A 20313-nucleotide genomic window follows, 5' to 3' on the forward strand; every position below is an offset into this window, starting at 1 on the left:
ATCTCAGTAAAACACCTTTCATTTCAGCTAACTTTCAGTAAGTTCCCCCAACAAACACAGGCACTTCTTCCCCTTTTCTATGAAAGAAATCTATTCACACCTCTGAAGGATGAGACATATCAATTCAGTGTAATATTCAAAAAACAAAATAAATATGCATATATGTCAAAATACACAGCAAGTAATGTAATTTGATGATGCATTGTATAATACGTGCAAGAAATCCCCTTTATGGTAATAACTGTAAGATTGTATGCCATATATTTTGACACTATACATTTTAAATATTAAAATATTCATAAATTATGATAAAGTATTCATTTTTTCTTATTAGGAGAAGGTATTGGATAAGGAGAAAGGGGGCATATTTTCCATCTTTATCTACAAATGAGAAAACATTAAATTCAACATAACCCATAGCACATGCATACAACGGACAAAGAAAATACTATTTTTGCCAATTGCAATTGTGTCAGTGTAGCTACTACATTTTAAAACAGGTTTTATGTACTGAATTATGACATACTTTAGTAAAAGCTGGACAAAGAGAATAAAGTACATTTTCAGAAAAAAAAACTATGGAGAATTATCAAATTTTTTAATTATATTGGTTGCTTAGCAGAGCCTCTTATCCAGGGTCAGTCTTACAGCTTACATTATACTGCTGGATCCAGGATACAACAGCAGTGTCTCACTGAGGAATCAAACCTACGACCTATTGGTTCCACTTCACTTCTATACCCATGACACACTGCTAACGATCCATTTACTGCTGGCAAGCTTACATACTGGGGCACAGTGCTCTCTGTCTGACATACATTTAGATACTCAGTCTCTTTGGCACATGAACACTATGCACTGCTCTGAATAGTTCACCACTCATTACATATTCAGATGTCTTTATATCATTCGTAACTGATTGCTCCTAATTAAATGTGGCGGGGCATACGAATAAACAGACAGCGATGACAGACTGAAAAGGGAACAAAGATAAAGAATAATTACTTTGGAGACCACTCTAAAGAGTTTGTCAGTCTCTGTTCAAACACAGCACCACGGGCTTGGCATTTGATTAAGTGCACTCCGTCTCCCCGATGTTGAAATGACATAAAGCTTCGATGTGCAGCGAGACTGAGATCACCAGGGATCTGGGGCTGTTCCCTGGCAGGTCTACGTCTTCTCTGAAGAGTGCTCTAAACTGGAACCCTTACCCCCCCCTCGATGAAAAAAAACAGCTCATTAGAATCTGAAGTGGGTTTTTTTCCTCTTTGTGCATCTGCTTAATAAGTATGCAAGGTAAACAAAGCAACTTTCTATCTGCTTTGCTGTGCGTCTGAGCTGGGAGAGCGGGAGAACGCAATGAGATTGGGGGGGGTGGTTAAATTTGTGTAGGATGTGATGAGATCTGGGGGAGAATATGATACGGTCATGTGAGACTGCGATGGAATCTGGAGGAGAATGTGGTGAGATCTGAGGGAGAATGCAATGGAATCTGGGGAGAGAAAGTGGTGAGATCTGAGGGAGAATCTGATATGGGGGACAATGTGGTGAAATATGGGAGAGAATGTGCTGAGACCTTAATGTAGTGTGATTTTTGGAGGAAGGCGATGGGATCAGGAGAGGACGGTCTGAAGCCCCTCTCTTTTCCAAACGCTCAGTCATAGCTCTGCCACGGTGGTGACTGCCAAACCACACGTCAAGTGCACCCATTTCAAACAAAGTCTAGTCGCATTTCAAACAAAATCTAATCTCCTGATCCATATGTCCACACATCGGCAGTGACATTCATGAAGCATCTGAACCGCGGAGAGAGAGAGAAAAAGACAGATGCCACCCTCCGCAATCGGGACACACGAGCTGTCAGTTCAGTTTCCGAAGGCAATCCGATTTCACTCGGGAGAAAAAAAAAATGAGCCCATATTGCCCATACCAGAAGAATCAGTGAATTGAGTCTTCATTCTCATTCATCTACGTACTCAAGTGCCGGTTTGTCACGGTGTCAGAGATTTTACTTTGACTAAGGCTGTGTGTGTAACAGCCTACCGAAACGCTACCGGGACTCTGCTTCGGCTGTTGAGCAGGAGACGGAGGGAGAGGGCGAATGCATTCATCAGCTGTCTGCTACAAGAAGACACCGAACAGAGAGTGACAGCACCATCTCCTTTCATAAAGAGCTTAAGGAGTCTGGAATGAAATTAGAGGACAAAGCTAAGGACGCTAAAGAGTGGCGGCAGGTTTTCAGATAATGTGTCTCCCAACCGCTCTGACAAAAAAAAAAAAAAAAAAAAAAACTCAAGGGAAAGTGTCTGTTTTTTATTACTTCTCACACTTCCTCCTGTCTGTTTCAACAAGCACCAGGAAAGATTACACCCAGGCTGCGGAGATAAGCCACGGATTTAAAAGTAAAAACTGCAGCAGTAATTACAGCAATATTGTGACAGTGAAAGGTAGACTGGAAACCTGATGCAGTAAATTGTTCTTCATTTTACAAACCACTGTCAGGCCTTCAGAAGACTGCTGAAGAGCAAATGCTGCTGACAGCATATGGCAGCTGATGGAAGCTTTGGGACGTACACTATTTTCCATTAACTACTTACAGGATGAGAAACATTAACATCAGCAATGTCATACATCATAGTTTTATGAACAACTGGAACTGAATATGCTCAGATCATGCACTTCCTGCAATACCGGTACAGGGCAGCTACTCAGGACCAGCATCATACAACGTCATTAGTACATCAGCCTGATGATAAATGACTGTTAAAGCACTGTTTTTTTGGCAAAAACAGGGTACCAAAATGACCCTCCCTAATAGCACCATTAGCTGAAGTGAGTCTGAAGAAGTGGTTGGGGGCAGACATCACTAATTGCACACAGATAACATGACTGGAATTCTCTAAACAAACACACAGCAAGTGCTTTGAGAGGCTGCTGCTGCTGCTGCTATCAGCTTAGCTACTACCACTCAGCAGTTATTTTACGTAACTTATAAATTTCATTTTCCTCACTTTGAGATGAAAGCAGATATAATTCTTATAGCCACCGCTTGTACAGACTCAGGATGCCACACTGAGTTGCGTATTCCACTTGTGACATATGACCTTTGCTGCCCTCGGGGGTCTGCATTCCAGGCTAAATTACTAGAATTCCCACAGGGGATGGTGTAAAAGAGTCACCACGTGAGTACGGCGTCAATGCAGACAGCTTCCTCCGATTTCCCTGAAAACACCTTCAGCGCTGCTGATGACACCTGTGGATGGTTTGATTTGCACCTCTTAGAAGGCTGTCACTTCAGACCCTCTGATAAAAGAAAAGTGATGAAAACGAGGCTGCACATACCCAAAGTTACTCACATAGCGCTCAACGTCCTGTAGGGCTGCCCTGGAAAAGGGTGTCTGCTAAGCACATGAATCATTTAAAGCAGCAGCTGTTTAACGATCCAGCCTGCCGATGCTGCTCTGCTGAAACTGGCACCGCCTGTCCGTTTCCTGCCTGGCACCGCGCTTACATGTTTCCCATTAACTGAAGGGACACCACACAGAAAGAAGGTTCGGATCATATAGCGGTCATTGTCTTTTCAAACGCACTCATACTGACACAGTAGCCATACATGAACGAAATCTTAAAACGCCATGTTCAGGTTAGAGACAGTGAATTACTGCAGAATAAACACTGACAGTGATTTTGAACAGAACGTATTACAGCGTCTCACTGCCCTGTGACTGTTAAACTAGGCAGGGTAGAACACGCGTGCGCGGTCACATGTCCCAGAGTGTGAGGATGCTCTCCTGCCCCCTTCCAGTCCAGAGTGGAGACAGGAGAATACAAGGGGACTGATGGAGCTGTCTTTAGGCCACAGAGACCCTGTCCACTGAACCAGTGAGTGACTTAGCACCTTGAAATCCACACCCTGGTAATGGACCAATGAGCTTTGAGAAAACTGAAAACTTCATTTCTGAAGGCTGTTACAATGTCGCATTTGCAATTAGTCTGATTCCAGGTTTTTGGGTAATAAAAACAAACACACATACACTTACTTGCACCCACCCAGCCACCCATCCACACACAGACAGACACACACACACACACAAACCACCATACCATATATATCTTTTTTTTCCCATCTTACTGATTTCCCAGGACAAATCCATTCCATCTCAAACCCCTGTCTTTGGTTTGCATTCTTGGCAGGTAATTGCAATCTTTCCTCCAGGATCAAAGGGGGACCACAAAAGCGCCTCCCACACCCTCATACTGTAAGTCTCCAAATCCCAATCTCGTTAACTCCTCTCGGGAAAGCCTGGCGCAGCCTCAGGTGAGAGCTTGTGAGGAATCAATATCAATTAGCCAGGAGGAGCAGGGAGAAGGCAGATCGCCCCCCCAGAACGCTCCCAGGACCCCCGCGTGTCTGAGGGGGCTGCGTCACAGTCGCAGCCAGCACACGGGCTCGCTCTCCAGGGAACGCACTCCACTTCCTTTCCATGCGCAAGGTGAGGACAGCTCAGTCTGTGGCCAGGTTAAAACTGTGGGAGTGGGAGAGAAAGCGCTTGGATATGCAGAGCGGGGGGACGTACAGTCTAGGAAAAAAAAATCCTTGTTTTTGAATTAAAAATACTTCACCATGCCACAACGTCAGAGTAGCAACTGGTCCCCCAAGGAAAAAGAAGCTGCAGGTCTATGAGAGAAGCATGACTCAGCATCAGGTCAATGACAGAGAAGCATGACTCAGCTTTAGGTCAGTGAAAGTGAAGCGTGACTCAGCTTCAGGTCTGGATTTGACAGAGAAACACGACTCAGCTTTAGGCCTATGATAGAGGACCGTGACTGAGGTGCCTTTGCCGTGAGCAGCTCCTGCATCTTGGGTGGAGTTTATAGATTCCCCGCGGCGACTCTTCTTCCTCACACGCTGCCTCCTGCCAACACACCGGCCGTGGACCCGCCCCCTCGAACCCGGAGACACAGAATTCTGGGGGCGGAGTCTGGATGAAGACATATGATGTAACAGAACAGCCTTTGCCTTGGGAATCCAGGCAACAACTGACCGCAACCTGTGAGAAGAGAGGTGAGGGAGAGGAGAGAGGAGGAGAGGAGAGAGAGGAGGGAAGGGAGATGAGAATCAGTTAATATCATGATCATTTCAGACAGATTCAAACTCATGAACCCAGTACTTCAGAAACTGATTCATGAACCTGAATGAGACAGTCAAATGCATATACTGCACTGTGTCGTGAGTGCCACTGTGAGATCTTAGACAGCATTCGGGGCAGAGAGGGTGAAATTTTAGCCTAAGCATTTGAGGCAGAGAGGAAGATTGTTGGGACACAGAGGATGCATAAAGATCTGTAAAACTGGGGAAAATCTGGTTTCAGGTGACTTGTTGGTCAGTTTATAATTTTTAGAAAACATTCAGATACTCTCCAGTGAGTCCTCCAGTGAGTCCCTCCTCGGTGGGACAGCAGCAAAGGGACAGCCTTTTAAATGTCTGCTCCAGTCACACAGTGAGGGGTGGAGGGGCTAACCGTGAGACTAGAGCAGAGATCTTAATAAAGCAGTGCCTCACGCTGATTAGGGAGATGTGCTTGTAGCCCATGGGTTGCCAGTTCAGATCCAGAGTGGGGCTTTGCTGCTGGGCCCCTGCGCAAGGCACCACTTATCTGGAAATGCTTCAGTAAATATCCAGCTGTATGAATTCGTAATGTCGAAAGAAGTATTCTGTGTACAGTGAGTCGCATGGGATGGAGGCATCTGCTGAGGTAATTAATAATGCAATGAATAGCAGCTTTCAGCATCAGTCAGCAGCGCATTCCAGGCATCCCTTTCCCCTGATCTGCTTTTTTTTTTTTATCTCGCTTGTTGGTTTTCACAGTAAATACAGACCATTTAAAGCAGAGGGGGGAAACGACTTAGGAACTGGGCTGTGAAACACGATCAAACTTTAATCCTTTAGCATTCTAAGCAACGCTGCGAAAGACGCGCCGCGTGACAGTGACACTGTCACTGCCGGGACGCCGGTCTCCTGACACTCACCAGGGGGCGCTACACCGCCGTGCACACAGTGCTGACTGTAAACTCTGTCTCGCCGGTCGCCATGTCCGTCGGCTGTATGTTGCGGTCGTACATGGGGTTCTCGAAGGTTGCTCTCCCGTTGGAGTTTTCGTGGCCCGCGTAACCGTTGAAGGGGACTTTGGGTCTTCTCCTGGGTCACCAGAACACATAGGATGAGGATTGCTCACAGGGCTTCATGTTTTCATAATCTGAGTCTTACACCTACTTCTTAGAGCCTTGTAGAAATGGGGGAAATCAGATTCCCCACAGGAAACCAGCTGAATGAAAATCACCAGGTACCACATATCGATGTGTGGTGATGGTAAACCTCATCCCTGTCTCCTCCTCCCCTCTCTCTCACTTTAACTTTCCTGTCCTTCATTTCCCTGATTGGCAGGACCGCCCCTTGGAGAGATAGGAATGGAGGGTGTTGACTTTCGACCTTCACTTGGAGGCGTCATCCCATCTAATGGGTGAAGCTGCCATTTGTTATCTGTCATTAAATAATGTGAGCCAAGCAACACTGCACAAAAAAATGCTTTGACTAACTGAAATCAAAGGGTCACTGAAAACATAAAAGAGGTCAAGCCATTACAGGACTCTCCTCTCATTACCCTAGTACCCTAGATCCTGGGACTCAGCTCTCATCTGGAGGTAAAAAAAAATTACCCATATTTAATTTTATATAGTCTTCCAATGTTAAGAATGTGGTTCCGTAGACTTCAAGTGAACTGAAATGAACACTATAATGTCTTCAATGAGTAAACACAAACAGGTTAAATGAACAAGCAGATCAAACAAACATGATCCTTTATTGCCGCAGTCCTTAGCCTTGTGCTGCTTCTCTATTGATGATGACTTTGAACTGGTCAATAATTTGGTTCGGTGACAGTTTTGTTTGATACATTAAATTATCCAGGGATTGCTGACTGGATAGGACAGGGTAGGATAGGACTGATGTGGTGCCTTACAACTGGAAGGTGAGAGCTAGCAACTCTAAGGCATACTTTTGAAATATACTCAGCCATTGTGACCTGTAAATGTGTTGAACAAAGCAAGCTATTATTCTGAGTGTAACTGACTGTAGCGACTGGCTGGACCACTTTTACATTCCCGTCTAGTCACCTGGCAAAGGCTTTTATCTGCTATCTGCTTTTACTGAAAAAGCAAAGGGTACAGAAGTGCATATAATAAGGCCCCATGAACAGCGGTAGAAACAGAAAACATCGGACCACATTACAACTTGCAACAGTCCATCAAAAAGCCATAATACCCGGCGCTGTCCTGAATGCAGGCTGAGTGCTGCAATAATCAAAACGTCAACAGCAGCTCGTGTCAATGTCCAAATCGCTTGCTGTAATACCTCTTAAATGCTATATAGAAGACTTAAGTGCTCCATCGTTTAGACGGGGAGCCAGGATGCAGGGCGAGTGGCAGGTGATTGGTTGCTGGTGCAGGTGGGATGGTGGAAGGAGGATCAGTACCTGTGTTTGTAGAGGTACAGGGCGAACCCCGCTATGATGGTGGCTATGAAAGGTACAAGGATGGCTGCAGCCACTGAGCTGCTGTTGAAGGTGAAGCTGTAGCTCATGATCTCTTTGTCCCGGCCGAAAGTCTCCGAATCTGCGGGAAGGACCGGGACAGAGTTAGAATGCCAATCCTCACATTGCCCTGCCAAGCTGTTTATGCCTTTATGGCTATTACACTGTGTAACAAATGTCACTGTGTCACAAATCCCAAGAGAAGCTGTGAAATTTACCAAACTCCAAATCAAAAACACAAAAATCAAACTGATCCCAGGCTCACTGCAGTGTTCACATGATGAGGCACTGTCGTTAGTTTCCATGGTTACAAGAACACAGAGGTGCTGCACTATTAATCGTATGATACTGGTCAGCAATGAGAAACATGAGGAAAAAATACTGTAATAATCACTGTGTTCACATTCATTAAGTCTATCTTCGTCACCCTCTTCCTCCTCCTCTTTTTAGTCACAACCACCACCAGCCACACCACCATCATCACCATCATCATCGTTGTCACCGCCAACACGTCATATCCTTCTTCATTATTATCTCATAATCATCTTCATCGTCACCATCATCATCATAATCATCATCATTATCATCAATGTTAAATGGACCGGAGGATGTCCATGTACTCCCTGTACTAGCAGCTGTGGCATTCGTGCTTGCAAACCGTCTGCTGAGCTCTGGTCGCCCGCAGCGTATGTACAGACAGCCTGTTACTAAAGTGCTGTTTCTCCTCACATCCGGCTCTGTTATCATCGTGATTACTTTTAATTAGCGGCATCAGGATTCAAAGACAAAATCGCTCTGTGCTCCGTGGGGCGATGCAATTTTTTTTACAAAAGCGTGAGAGACGGTGCACCTGCTGTTCAAGTGTGGTGGGGCAACCCCAAATGGAGTCGAAACCGCCGCCTGTAATCAATCCAATTAAACGTCCCCCATCATGCCGGAGACTGAAACACCCGCTCAATAGGAAACTCCTCTCACCCTCGTCTCTACCCCGCAGAATTTGTGCCATTTGCACAATCCCGTCTCGTTCCCGGGGAAGGCCTGCATCTGCCATTCAGCCGGCAAACAGGCTGATTCCATTAGCCCGAGCCTGACACAAAGCCTCCTGTCCAAACATGCCGCCACCTGCTGTCCCAGTTGTGATAGCCCGCTGAGCACGGGGCTGGCTCTTTAATCAGAGACCCGTCTGTCCAAGAGGATCACACGCCGAGCCAGGGCCTAACGTTCCTCTACGCGGCCCGCGGAACATCAGACGCAGGAAGTCTGAAGGATTCTTCACAGGGTAAGAGCGCGTCTTTATTTAGAGTGCTTTTTTTCTTCTTCTTTTCAGACACAAACCAAGTCCAAAAGGATGCTTTTTCGAATTCTGAAACGTTGAGTCTTTCTCAGAAATGTTGGCGGCGTGCGCAATATAAAGTAAGATAAGCTTGGGGATGCACACACATCCTGAATATAATCTTTCCACTCATCCTGCAGTACATTTTATGAAATCTATGCAGATGACGCGCAGGGATCTAAAGGTGGGGGTAGGCACGGGGGGCAGAAGGGTCACAACAGCTCCCAAACCAGAGCTCACCTGCGACAATTCATCATGATAGTCGCAGCTGTCACACTGTGTTTCGGATACCAGAATTGCAGAGCACATGTGATTTTGTGGGATGGTCAAGAGGCTGCTCTTATAGGAAGTGACGTGACAGCAGAGGCCTGAGGGACAAAACCTGGGCGACACACTCACCTATCCTCTGCAGGCCAAACTGACCGAAGCCCTTCCCCCGAACAAAGCCCTGGTAGACGAAGGAATTGGTGGAGGCCACGTATGACACCTAAAACACACCTGATATTAATTACATCCAGCGTGCATCTCACCACACTTCAACACTTTCGCTCAGGCTTCAGCTCCTTTTGATGGGAGTTGAAAAATGGGTCAACGTTCATTAAAAATGTATACTCAATTGTACCATGCACACACATACACACACGCACACACACACTCGCACACACACACGCACGCACCTACTGGCACACGCGCACACACACACACACAAGCATGTGCACGCACACGCACACACATACACACACACACACACACCTTGTGTCCCTGACTGAATTCTAATTCCAGCCTTGCTGCTGTTGTGCCTGATAAGTTGGGGCTGAGGTGTCCACTGCTGATCTCCCAGTGATTCAGCTGGCATTTTAATTAAAAGGGAATCCGCTGAGTGTTCACCCCCCTCTCCCCCTCACTGACAGCCAGCGTGCAAAGGTAGAACTGAGAGAGAGAGGACCCCGCAGCACAGCGGTCTGGATCTTAACCTGGAGCCTGGACAGAACCACTCACCTGCCAGTGCCACCTGCCATGTCACCTGTGAGTTGGTGTTGCCTGTCAGCCTCTTTCTGTCTTTGTCTCTGATTCAAATTTAATTTCAAATGTCTCTGTGAACCTGTCAGTCTCTCTTTATCTATGTGTCTGGCTCTGTGAGTCTCTCTGATGCAAGCATGAACAGGACCAATGCAGTGTTGACTCACGTGTCCATCCAAAGCCCAGCTCTCACTCTTGAACTTATTAACAAAGATCTCCACAGGCCCACGGATCTGGTACACCTGGACCAGCAGGTGGGCGTCCTCGGTCCTGTAGACACCTGAAAGAGTCCACATGGAAAACCCTTCAGAACATTACTGCTGTTTTGCGTTACCAGAGCCCAAAACCTCACTCCCATGTCACACGCAATAAGCTCTCTGGGCCACTCTCCCAGTATCTCCACGCAATGAGGTTACTGTCTCCCTCTGATGATGCCGGTCTGCAGGCTGAACGCCAGCTCTGCCCTCAGGTTAGCCCCACTGAGAGACAGAATGGACGTCCCCGCACCGCTGTGGCTGGAGGTGGGGGTTACACCAGCCAGCGCAAGGCACGCCTACCTGCCAGCTTCAGCTCAACACCGCTGTGGTCGGTCAGAGTGCCGTTGACATGGTTACTGAGGGGATCGAAGGCCGTCACGGTCAACATGGCTGGCTGCTTCTTCCCCAAGTACTCGTAGGAGCCTTTCCACTGGGAGCCCTTCGCAAAGACACCAGCGGGTACTGAGAGAAAGAGAGAGAGCGAGGGAGGGAGGGACAGAGAGAAAGGGAGGGAGGAAGAGAGGGAGAGAGGAAGAGAGAAAGAGAGAAAGAGAAGGCCGGTTCAATGTGTCAAACTGGTGGTTGATTTTTTTTAACAGAATATCATTTATCACTTAACAACATCATTATCATTATCATTTAACAACATCAAGTCCACAAAATGTCTGTTTAGTAGAGTTTTTCATATCTTTGTAGTTTCTCAAATGATATGTGATTCACCTGGGAGTTTTGAATTAGGTGGTTCGTGTATGGTTCCAAAGGTTGTGCCACTTGGTCTGTTGTCCGCTGAAAAGAAAAGAATATATTGCTGAACACAAGAGTAAAGAAATTATCATAATCTCATTTTACTTTATACAGTTTAATACACATTCATACATACTGTAAAAACAAACACACAAAAGCCCTCAGTATTGTCACACACACTTTGACAGACAGACAGAAGGATAAGGTTCCTTTAGTCACAGAGAGCTGCCACAGGTTAAGATAATATTTCTCTGAAGATTCCTCACGTGCCATGACTTTGATGTCTGTTCAAAAGACAGCTGCATTATTTAAACAACTGTTTCACCAACACTTTCCCTTTACCTGCAATGTATACATTCTACCAATGCCTTCCTCCTCATCAATAGTGCATACCTTATACCACCACTTCCACCTTAACCTGTAATGTATATTTTATACGAACACCTTCCTTTTCATCTGTAGTGTATCGAGTGAGTGCACATGCTTCATCACAGCTTATTCATACCACTTACAAGCCTTTTGCATCAGCCTGTTGCACTTTGTAAACTTAAATTTAGAGATACTTTCCACAATGACCGGAGTAAATCCACTTTAATAAAAAAGGACCACTGAGTTCAGCCATTCGCAGCAGGGAAGACTGTGTCACTGTGTCGGAATGCGCATCTGCGCATACCCAGGGTTTTTCTGTCCAGGTGTGCTGTACATACCTGCGCAAACAGGTGGTTTTCCTGTCCAGCTACCGTCGGAACGGCAGGTCCTGTGTTCTGAGCCCCCAATCAGGTAGAAGGCGGGCTGGCAGGTGTAGAGGAGGGTGTAGCCCAGAGAGGGCAGCTCAATAGCGCTGACGTCAGCATTGGGGGGCAGCTCTGGCTGGCTGCAGTGATGCGCTGCAGACACAGGTGGAGAGGGTGGATGAGAGTCTGCACCGTCTGGCGGAGGCTACACTGTCTAACTGCATCATTAGCTAAGACTACCTCTGTACCATCCGCATCATTAGCTGAGCACAGCTCCATACCAAATGACTGAGTCATTACCCGAATGGAACTCTACTCCAGTGTTAGTTAGGAGGTGACACTATCATACTTTACTTTACTTGCACTGCGTAATTTGACACAGCATCACAAAAATTAAATCTCTATCTGAGATAGAGGTTGATGATTTAGGCCCTGTGCCCACCAGCTCATGTCCCATTGTGTCACATCTGGCTCCAGAGTGGCTCCGTAGGACTACAGTGTGACTGCTTTCATTCATAACTACACAGCTTCATTTGCATCCGGAAAAGCTCTGCAAGCCCACAAGGTCAGGGTGAACGGACTGAGAAAGTCAGGGAAGGAAACCTACACTGTGAAGATATGAAGTAAGACAGAAAGAAAGAAGGAGAGGAGGAGAGAAAGAAAGGGATGCAGAACAGAGGACTCACTCCTTACCCACACACTCCGGCTGCGTGCCGCTCCAGGTGAGGTTGGGCAGGCAGGTGCGTGACACAGAGCCCTGGAGCAGATAGCCCTTCCTACAGCTGAAGAGCAGGGTGCTGCCAATCTATGCAGAGCAAAACACACACACACACTATTATTATTACAATTATTAATTATTATTTTTAGTCCTAGTAGCAGGAGTAGCAGTAGCAGTAGTAATACATATACATTGTAACCTTTACACAAACATACAGGTTGTTGCTACTCTCACCTGATAGCCCTGAGAGTTGTTCTGATGTCCAAACAGAGGGCCTCCAGGGTCCACACAACTAGTGTGACTGGGATCTGAAACACAGGCACGCCCACCAGCTCTAGTGAGTGACTATGATATCACAATGCTGCATGCTTACTGTCACAACCTGACTGCCAAGCTCACCAACATAGTGCTGCTTCCATTTCTGAGACAGACATATCTCTGTCATAGCACTGTGCGCTTATTGGCAAATATTGAAAGAAACAGGATGTGGAGTGGCCATTGCGGAACTGAACTTGAAACTACGAGAATGCAAGTTGTAATATCAGGAGGGATACCACAATGGAAAGATAAACGGATATGAGCAAATAAACAACAAACTGGATAGCTGTAACGGCAGTAACCCACATCATTCCAGCTCACCGCTCTGTCAGGGCATTTCCACACCTAGTTAATTCTGAGCTTGTTGCATATGATTTTGGTGCACCAAAAATGTGTGCAGGTGGAAGCAATCACGTTCACGTGCTTTGACCGGAAACTAACTGCTCATAAGGGCCCCGAACTGCAGTGTCCTATAGTGATGTTCTTTCACGCCCTTCAGCTGCACACCTCACAATTTACCCATGAATCATTTCCAAAACGACAGCCTGGCAAAAGCACCAAATAACACAGAGGGAAGGCAAGGCAGAGAGTCTGCATTCTCCATCATAGGTGTATATATTCTCCAGAGAAATACCACTGCCAGTCAATAGCAAGCGAAGCAAGCGCCAATGAAAGGTTGCAATTTGAAACCACTGGAATTTCGTTCTGCGTGTAGCAGCGGGAAGACGAATCAAATGAACCCGAATTTGTTTGCAAATGAATGTGGATTGCATTTCCCTGGTCTGTAAGGAAAAGCATTGAAAAAAAGTTTGTTTGAAAGTCCCCAGAATACAAATCCATTGCCAGGTGGCTTGGTGTGAAAGTGCCCTTGGGAGCTAGCGGCGTGATGGATCAGTGCCGCTTTCCCTCAGGTGGAAGAGGTACCAGTTCCGGCGTCTGGAGGTTCCCCTCCTCACCTATGCAGGAGGGTTGCGTTCCGCTCCAGGTCCCGTCCGACTGGCAGTACCGCCGGGCCGAGCCCACCAGCACCAGTGGGGGGAAGCAGGAAAAGACCACCGAGGAGAGGAAGGTGAAGCCACGGTCGTCTCTGCGGCCCTGAGCTGGGACACCCGGGTCTCCACAGAACACAGCTGTGGGAGGAGAGAGACACCTTTCAGTAATCAGTGAAACAGCATTGCTATTGTGTTACTATTATTTAAAATTTTATACAGTGTAGTAAATTTTATACAGTGGGTAAAGCCATGACAATACTATGTATCTGAAGTTCATGAAACTGAACTGAGATTCTGTTAGAATACTGAGAAAGAGAAGGAGAGAGAGCGAAGAGGGACTGAGAGAGAGAGAGAGAGAGAGAGAGAGTGTTACACAGTGAAGAGGGGGAAACAGAGGGGTGGAGAGAGTGTGAGTAAGGGAAGGAAGGAGAGAGAGAGGATTAGGATAAAGCTGAAATGTGTGAGTAGAGAGCCGGGGGGGGGGGGGGGGGGGGGGTTCAGAGCAGTTGTCGGAGTTATGGGGTCTGGGTGGGGTCTGAGTTACGGGTCTCGTACGGAAGCACTGAGGGCGCTCCCCGCTCCAGTCCCCCTTGCCCCCGCAGGTGAGCACGGCAGGCAGGGACAGCTGGTATCCCTCCACACAGGTGTAGCTCACACTGGAGCCCCACTGGAAGTCTGTGCCAACCACATGCCCATTAGGGATGCTGGGTGGCGCACCACACACAATGGCTGGCAAGACAGACAGACAGAGAGACAGACAGACAGACAGAGAGAGAGAATCAGCTGCACATTCAACATACCAGGGACTGACAACTAACAACTGGGGATTTTCCAAGAATCAAAAATGGAACCTAAGTGAATCTCCAAAATTATTGAAACAAAATATTGATTTAAACTTTGTTTACTGTTTTTTTTATACCAAGGAATCTTCAAAACTATACAGTGAGGAAGGAAACAGCCCCTCACAAGGACATAGCCAGCATCAATGGGAAGTCCTCCAAAATTCTGAGTAACACCTGCTCACCTGGCCTGAACTAACAAAGCCTTAAAAGCCCTCAGGCCTCCAAGCAAATTGCCTCTAGCAACACGTCCACCTACAGCAGACAGAATCTTGCTTGAAACAGTTTATAATTACTGTACAGCATTTCAAGTATCTAGTGTTTTGATATCCTCTTTTATAGTTAATTTCTCTTTTAGGTAGCTACACCATATGAAAACTTAATTAGCCTTGAAGCTGTCTGCAAAAGAAAATCAAGATTCAGGACATGCAGTCAGATCTGCTGTGTTTACTTTGCTATTCAGGTTTTGAAGTCATTATCAGTGTGCGTGCTAAAGTGCTTCCTCTCCTGGTACTAAGCTTTCAATTAGCTAGACAGTGCAAGCAGTATATTGGACCATCTGGACAGGTGGTCGTTTTGACCATGTTGGCTGGTGTTCCCAGCTTGCAGGTAGTACCTTTACAGGTGGGCTTGGTCCCGTTCCAGGCCCGGTCTTTCATGCAAATGAGACTGGAAGCATGGTCTGGCTCCATGGTGAATCCGGGGGAGCACTGGAACGTAACACTGTGGTTATACGTGAAGTCGCTCCCGAACCTCATGCCATTGGCGGGTACGCCTGGGTCCCCACAGTTGATCACTGAGAGGACGAAAAAAGAGAGAGAGGGGGAGAGAGAGAGTAGGAGAGAGAGAGAGAGAGAGAGAGAGAAAGACAGACATGGTGTGGTCACATGATGTTTCGCTAGGGCACATCATGTGACCATACCATGTGACTCACACAGTGATGTCCTCACTGCTATTGGAAGGAAAGCAGAGACAGTGCAAAGGTAGCACCTCCATACCCTTTTTGTGATAAATTCTGCACTTGCCGTTTAAAGTTTCCTCGCCCTGAACTCCCCCTTTCCTAAACACCCTTAACTACAACAAGAACTCCTTATCAGAGGCAGGAAGCAGCGCAGAGTGTGTAATCTCGCTGATTAACACTCTCTGATGATGCACACTCTAAGGACTGCTGATGTGACCCACAGGAAAGTGCAGCAGTTCACTGGCAGTCCTGGTTTTACTGCACAGTAATATACACTACATATAGAGTCAAACTGACACTTTATTGGGTGATTTTCCTAAATAAAGCAAAGGCAGAAGGCAGTATAACACCAGAAACAGCAGCAAGAAAAAGGCTTTTCTATTGGCCCTTAAATCAGGCCTGCTTAACCCCTGTCTGAAGAGCTGCAATCCTGCACTTTCTCCGGCACTCTTCAAACCACCACCGGTGTCAGGACCGAGGAAGGAGCCCAAATTAGTTTAATGGAGACAATCATTAGACTCAGGTGGTTAAGTGCCTTGCTGGAACAAAACCTAAAGATACAGCCGCACTCCTGGAGCACAGCTGAACAGCCTTGCTCTAAATGGTGTCTCTAAATTAAATGCCTTTTGCTGCAAAGCCATTCTGAGCATTTCCTCCAGTTTCCTCCAATTCACTTTAACTCCAATTTGTCGAGGATGGAACTATCTACCACATATCCCCCCCGGGCTAAGTGCCCTATCGGGCAATGTCAGGTGAGCAGAGATACGAGTGACCCGCAGGTTAGAGAGTACCTGTGCACTCTGGCATGGCCCCGGTCCACGTGCCGTTCACTGTGCAGTGTCGGGTCAGCAGCCCGGATGAATAGTAGCCCTCGCGACAGGCGTAGGTGATGGAGTGGGAGAACACCAGCTCATCGTGGAACAGAATCTGGGCATTTAGAGGTGTACCCGGATTCCCACAGGACAACACTGTCACAGAGCAAGCAAGAGAGAAGGAGACGAGACAGAGATGTTAATGGCAAAAAAAATTGTTTCCCTTTTGGTTTTTGCACTTGGTTTTTACACCTCTGATTCAGGTGTTATCTCCAGATAACTACAGATAGACACATTATTAGATCCTGTCTGGAAAAAAGTACCACTGAAACCATTTGTGTGAACTGAAATCATGTGATTGTGCCTCATGGACTGTACATCCATACTTACCCAGAAGCCCCTGTCATAATTCAGATATAATTCATGAATTACAAAACAACCCACACACCAGCCCCCATACCACTCTGTCAGCTTCACCAAATCTGCCTCTCTCAGCCACACACCACTCTCACTCCCACACTTGCTCCACCCTCACTCCCACCCCTGCTCCACTCTCACTCCCACCCCTGCTCCACTCTCACTCCCACACCTGCTCCTCTCACTCCCACACCTGCTCCTCTCACTCCCACACCTGCTCCTCTCACTCCCACACCTGCTCCACTCTCACTCCCACACCTGCCTCACTCTCACTCCCACACCTGCCTCACTCTCACTCCCACACCTGCTCCACTCTCACTCCCACACCTGCTCCACTCTCACCCCCACACCTGCTCCACTCTCACTCCACCTGCCTCACTTTCACTCCCATAGTTCTTACCATGGCACTCTGGCTGGATGCCTGCCCAGGTGCCGTCGGCCTGGCAGGTCCTCTCAGAGGAGCCCTTCAGCACGTATCCAGGCTCACAGCTGAAGTGCAGCACACTGCCCACAGAGAACTGCTCCCCCAGACGAATGCCGTGGTGTGGGATACCAGGATCCCCGCAAACACCATAGTCTCCTACAAAGGAGGTAAGAGTATCAGTCAACACACCTAAACACACACACGTACCCTCACTCGGTCATGCTTACAAACAGGCACTCACACGTACACACGCGCACACACACACACACACACACATATACACACATACACACATACACACACACACACATGCACCCTCACTCAGGCACACCCACAAACAGGCAATCTCACACACACACACACACACACACACACACACACACACACACACACACACACACACTCACCCTCACTCACTCACGCCCACAAACAGGCACTCACACACACACACACACAGGGCGATACTCGAAAAAAGCGCAACAAAAAGTTGCAAGGGTGTTCATTTACACTTTGAGAGGAAATTCATCTGTGGCCCTACATTTTAATTCTGGTCTTTTGTTGCTCCCGTTTCCAAATGACAGTATCAATATATAAACGCCTGGCATTCCTCCTTGTTGTGCAGTTTTTCTAATAACACAGCCGGCCTTCGGAACAGCGCACCTAAGCCTCCTGAATTCTGCTACATTCCTCTTACTGACAGGGTTAAGCCACCACTCTTTATCCGGCAGGTGTTTACCACTTTCACAGGAGAGGCAGAATAATAAGAAAAGGGCTTCAGCTGTCTTCTCTATCAGACTGCAGGATCAGATGAAGCCGGCAGGCCCAGCAACACATCATAAATCTGGATATTAAAGCTACGGTAAGGAAAAGATGAGCTAACGGACAGGCAGGGGAAATGCTAAGTAACGTGCCATCATAACTGTGCACAATGTACCTTGTAACCGCAGAAGCAGGAGTGTGTGTGTGTGTGTGTGTGTGTGTGTGTGTGTGTGTGTGTGTGTGTGCGCGCATGCAAGTGTACGTATATACCAATAAGAGTATATGTGTGAGGAATTTCTCAAGAGATTACAAACTTTCTTCAATTATATACTCAATTCAAAGCAATAATGGGAAACCCTAAAAACAGCTAAAATATCAGCACAATAAATACAAAAATGTATTCATTTCATTGGGTGTGCATGGGAATGTGCTTAAAAGATTGCTGTTATTGTTTTTCCCAAATTCCAGCCTGCTCTTCATCATACTGTAGGTAACGTTCTGGCAAAGGTCCAGGACTCACAACAACAAAGTTCAAAGCTGAATAAAACATGTGGATAAGACATGCGGTGTGTTTCAAAGCATAAAAACTTGAATTTCGCTAAGAACAAACGAAAGCTTCCAAGAGCAGCCTCTATAAAGTGCAGGGGCAACGTGAGCTGCTCTGAAAGAAGTACACACAGGAAGAGAGAACAGTGGGAAAAGGCGTTCTGTACCGGAGCAGTGGGGCATGGACCCGCTCCAGTGGCCATCCAGCTGACACATCCTGGTCGAGTTCCCGATGAGGCTGCGCTGGCCCTGGCAGCTGAAGCGGATCACCGAGCCCACGGTGCGCCGGTCCCCCGAAATCTGACCGTACGGGGGAACGCTGGGCCGATCACAGAGAACCACTGCCACAGACAGGAAGCACACACAGCGGAACGTGAGAGAATTACATGACATTACATTACATTCATTTAGCGGACGCTCTTATCCAAAGCAACTTCCAGAGCAAAAGAGCATAAGTATAACCACTCAAGTTGAACAGGGAACTAACAGACACAGTGACTGTGAGAAAGGAAACAGGCACATGCAATCAGAAAGGAGACAGACACACAGTAAGCACTAGAGTGGAAAAAGACATGCAGTGCGAATCGGAAAGCAAAAAGACACACAGCGACTTTAAGAAGGAAGAAACGGACAGAATCAGATAGGAAACCGACACACAGTAAGGCGACAGCAGACGCAGGAGGGCGGGCAGACTCACGGAGGCATTTGGGCCGGGAGCGGTCCCACGTGGCGTCCCCCTGGCAGGACAGCGTGCTGGAGCCCAGCAGGTAGTAACCCGGGTTACAGCGGTACGACACGCTGGTCTGGAAGCTGAAGCGGTGGGGGCCGGCGGACAGGACCTGGCGAATGCTGTTCTCCACATGACCGGGGTCTGTGCAGTTCACTACTGCAGGGGAGGGAGACACACCCAAAGGCACCTTCATGCTCTGCGGTACGGGCACTGCCGCCACAGTGAGAAAGCCTCCAGGCGGCAGTTTAATGTGACACAGAGAGCCTGACTGTGAATCCTGACGCTCCTCTCTGCTTCCAGATGAGTTGCACATAAGGAAGCATGGCTGCACTTAATGATGCAATTACCTGAACAATGACATCACTTCCTCAAATAACAGCTGCTTGAGCTCTTAGCCTACTGACAGAGGGTGGAGAGTTCTTACTGTACTGTTCATACTGTGTGAGGGTGTGTGAGATGCTTAACGCTGCTACTAGAGTGTTAATTGTGTGTGTTGTGCATAACTTACCATAAATCATTCTGGTGACTCACACACTTGTGTTATAATGCCTACACTATATGCTTTGAAGAGCCCTAAAGCCGATGCATAAAATGATCAAAATGGCTTAATCAGCCTAATGCTGTGCATCACCGTCAGTACGGCTCACTGACCCAAAGTGCAATCATTTAGCACTTCACCATAATCTCCATGCTCACACAGTCCTGCTCCACATGTCTGAGCATGACCTTCTACCCGCAGCTTCCTGTCAGACACACGAGGGAGGTGAGTAGGCGAGGCTGGCTGGATGGCAAGTTAGTGATTGGGGGGGCCTTTCTGCTTCTCTGGCACAGGGCCAGGGTCAGGGCCCGCTGGACATTCTGTGAATAGGCAGGCTGTTAAACAAACTGCGTGTCAAACGTGCCAGGTGTTAAACTGGCCGTGCATTAAAGAAATCAGGTGTTAAACATGGCAGGTGTGAAACTGGCCGTGTGTTAAAGAAATCAAGTGTTAAACGTAGCAGGTGTTAAACTGGCTGTGTGTTAAACATGTCAAGTGTTAAACGTGCCAGGTGTTAAACTGGCTGTGTGTTAAACATGTCAAGTGTTAAACGTGCCAGGTGTTAAACTGGCTGTGTGTTAA

General features: G+C 47.2%; 1 protein-coding gene across 1 annotated transcript in view; it reads right to left on the reverse strand.

Annotated features, from left to right (window-relative positions):
• Positions 1-4871: 4871 nt before the first annotated feature.
• LOC118786567 (CUB and sushi domain-containing protein 1-like) overlaps positions 4872-20313 on the reverse strand; it is a 159322-nt gene continuing 143880 nt past the window's right edge. Inside the window, exons 55-71 of the mRNA XM_036541696.1 lie at positions 19161-19349; positions 18631-18804; positions 17135-17314; positions 16297-16473; positions 15161-15340; positions 14261-14434; positions 13670-13843; positions 12630-12703; positions 12371-12482; positions 11651-11830; positions 10920-10985; positions 10500-10661; positions 10110-10222; positions 9322-9409; positions 7533-7671; positions 6031-6199; positions 4872-5051 (exon numbers count right to left, since the gene is read on the reverse strand). Coding sequence (XP_036397589.1) covers positions 6040-6199; positions 7533-7671; positions 9322-9409; positions 10110-10222; positions 10500-10661; positions 10920-10985; positions 11651-11830; positions 12371-12482; positions 12630-12703; positions 13670-13843; positions 14261-14434; positions 15161-15340; positions 16297-16473; positions 17135-17314; positions 18631-18804; positions 19161-19349 — 2342 coding nt within the window. The 3' untranslated portion in view covers positions 4872-5051; positions 6031-6039. The remainder of the gene's footprint in view (positions 5052-6030; positions 6200-7532; positions 7672-9321; positions 9410-10109; positions 10223-10499; positions 10662-10919; positions 10986-11650; positions 11831-12370; positions 12483-12629; positions 12704-13669; positions 13844-14260; positions 14435-15160; positions 15341-16296; positions 16474-17134; positions 17315-18630; positions 18805-19160; positions 19350-20313) is intronic.

This window comes from Megalops cyprinoides, chromosome 12 (genome assembly GCF_013368585.1).
Source record: "Megalops cyprinoides isolate fMegCyp1 chromosome 12, fMegCyp1.pri, whole genome shotgun sequence".
Taxonomy (NCBI): Eukaryota; Metazoa; Chordata; class Actinopteri; order Elopiformes; family Megalopidae; genus Megalops; species Megalops cyprinoides.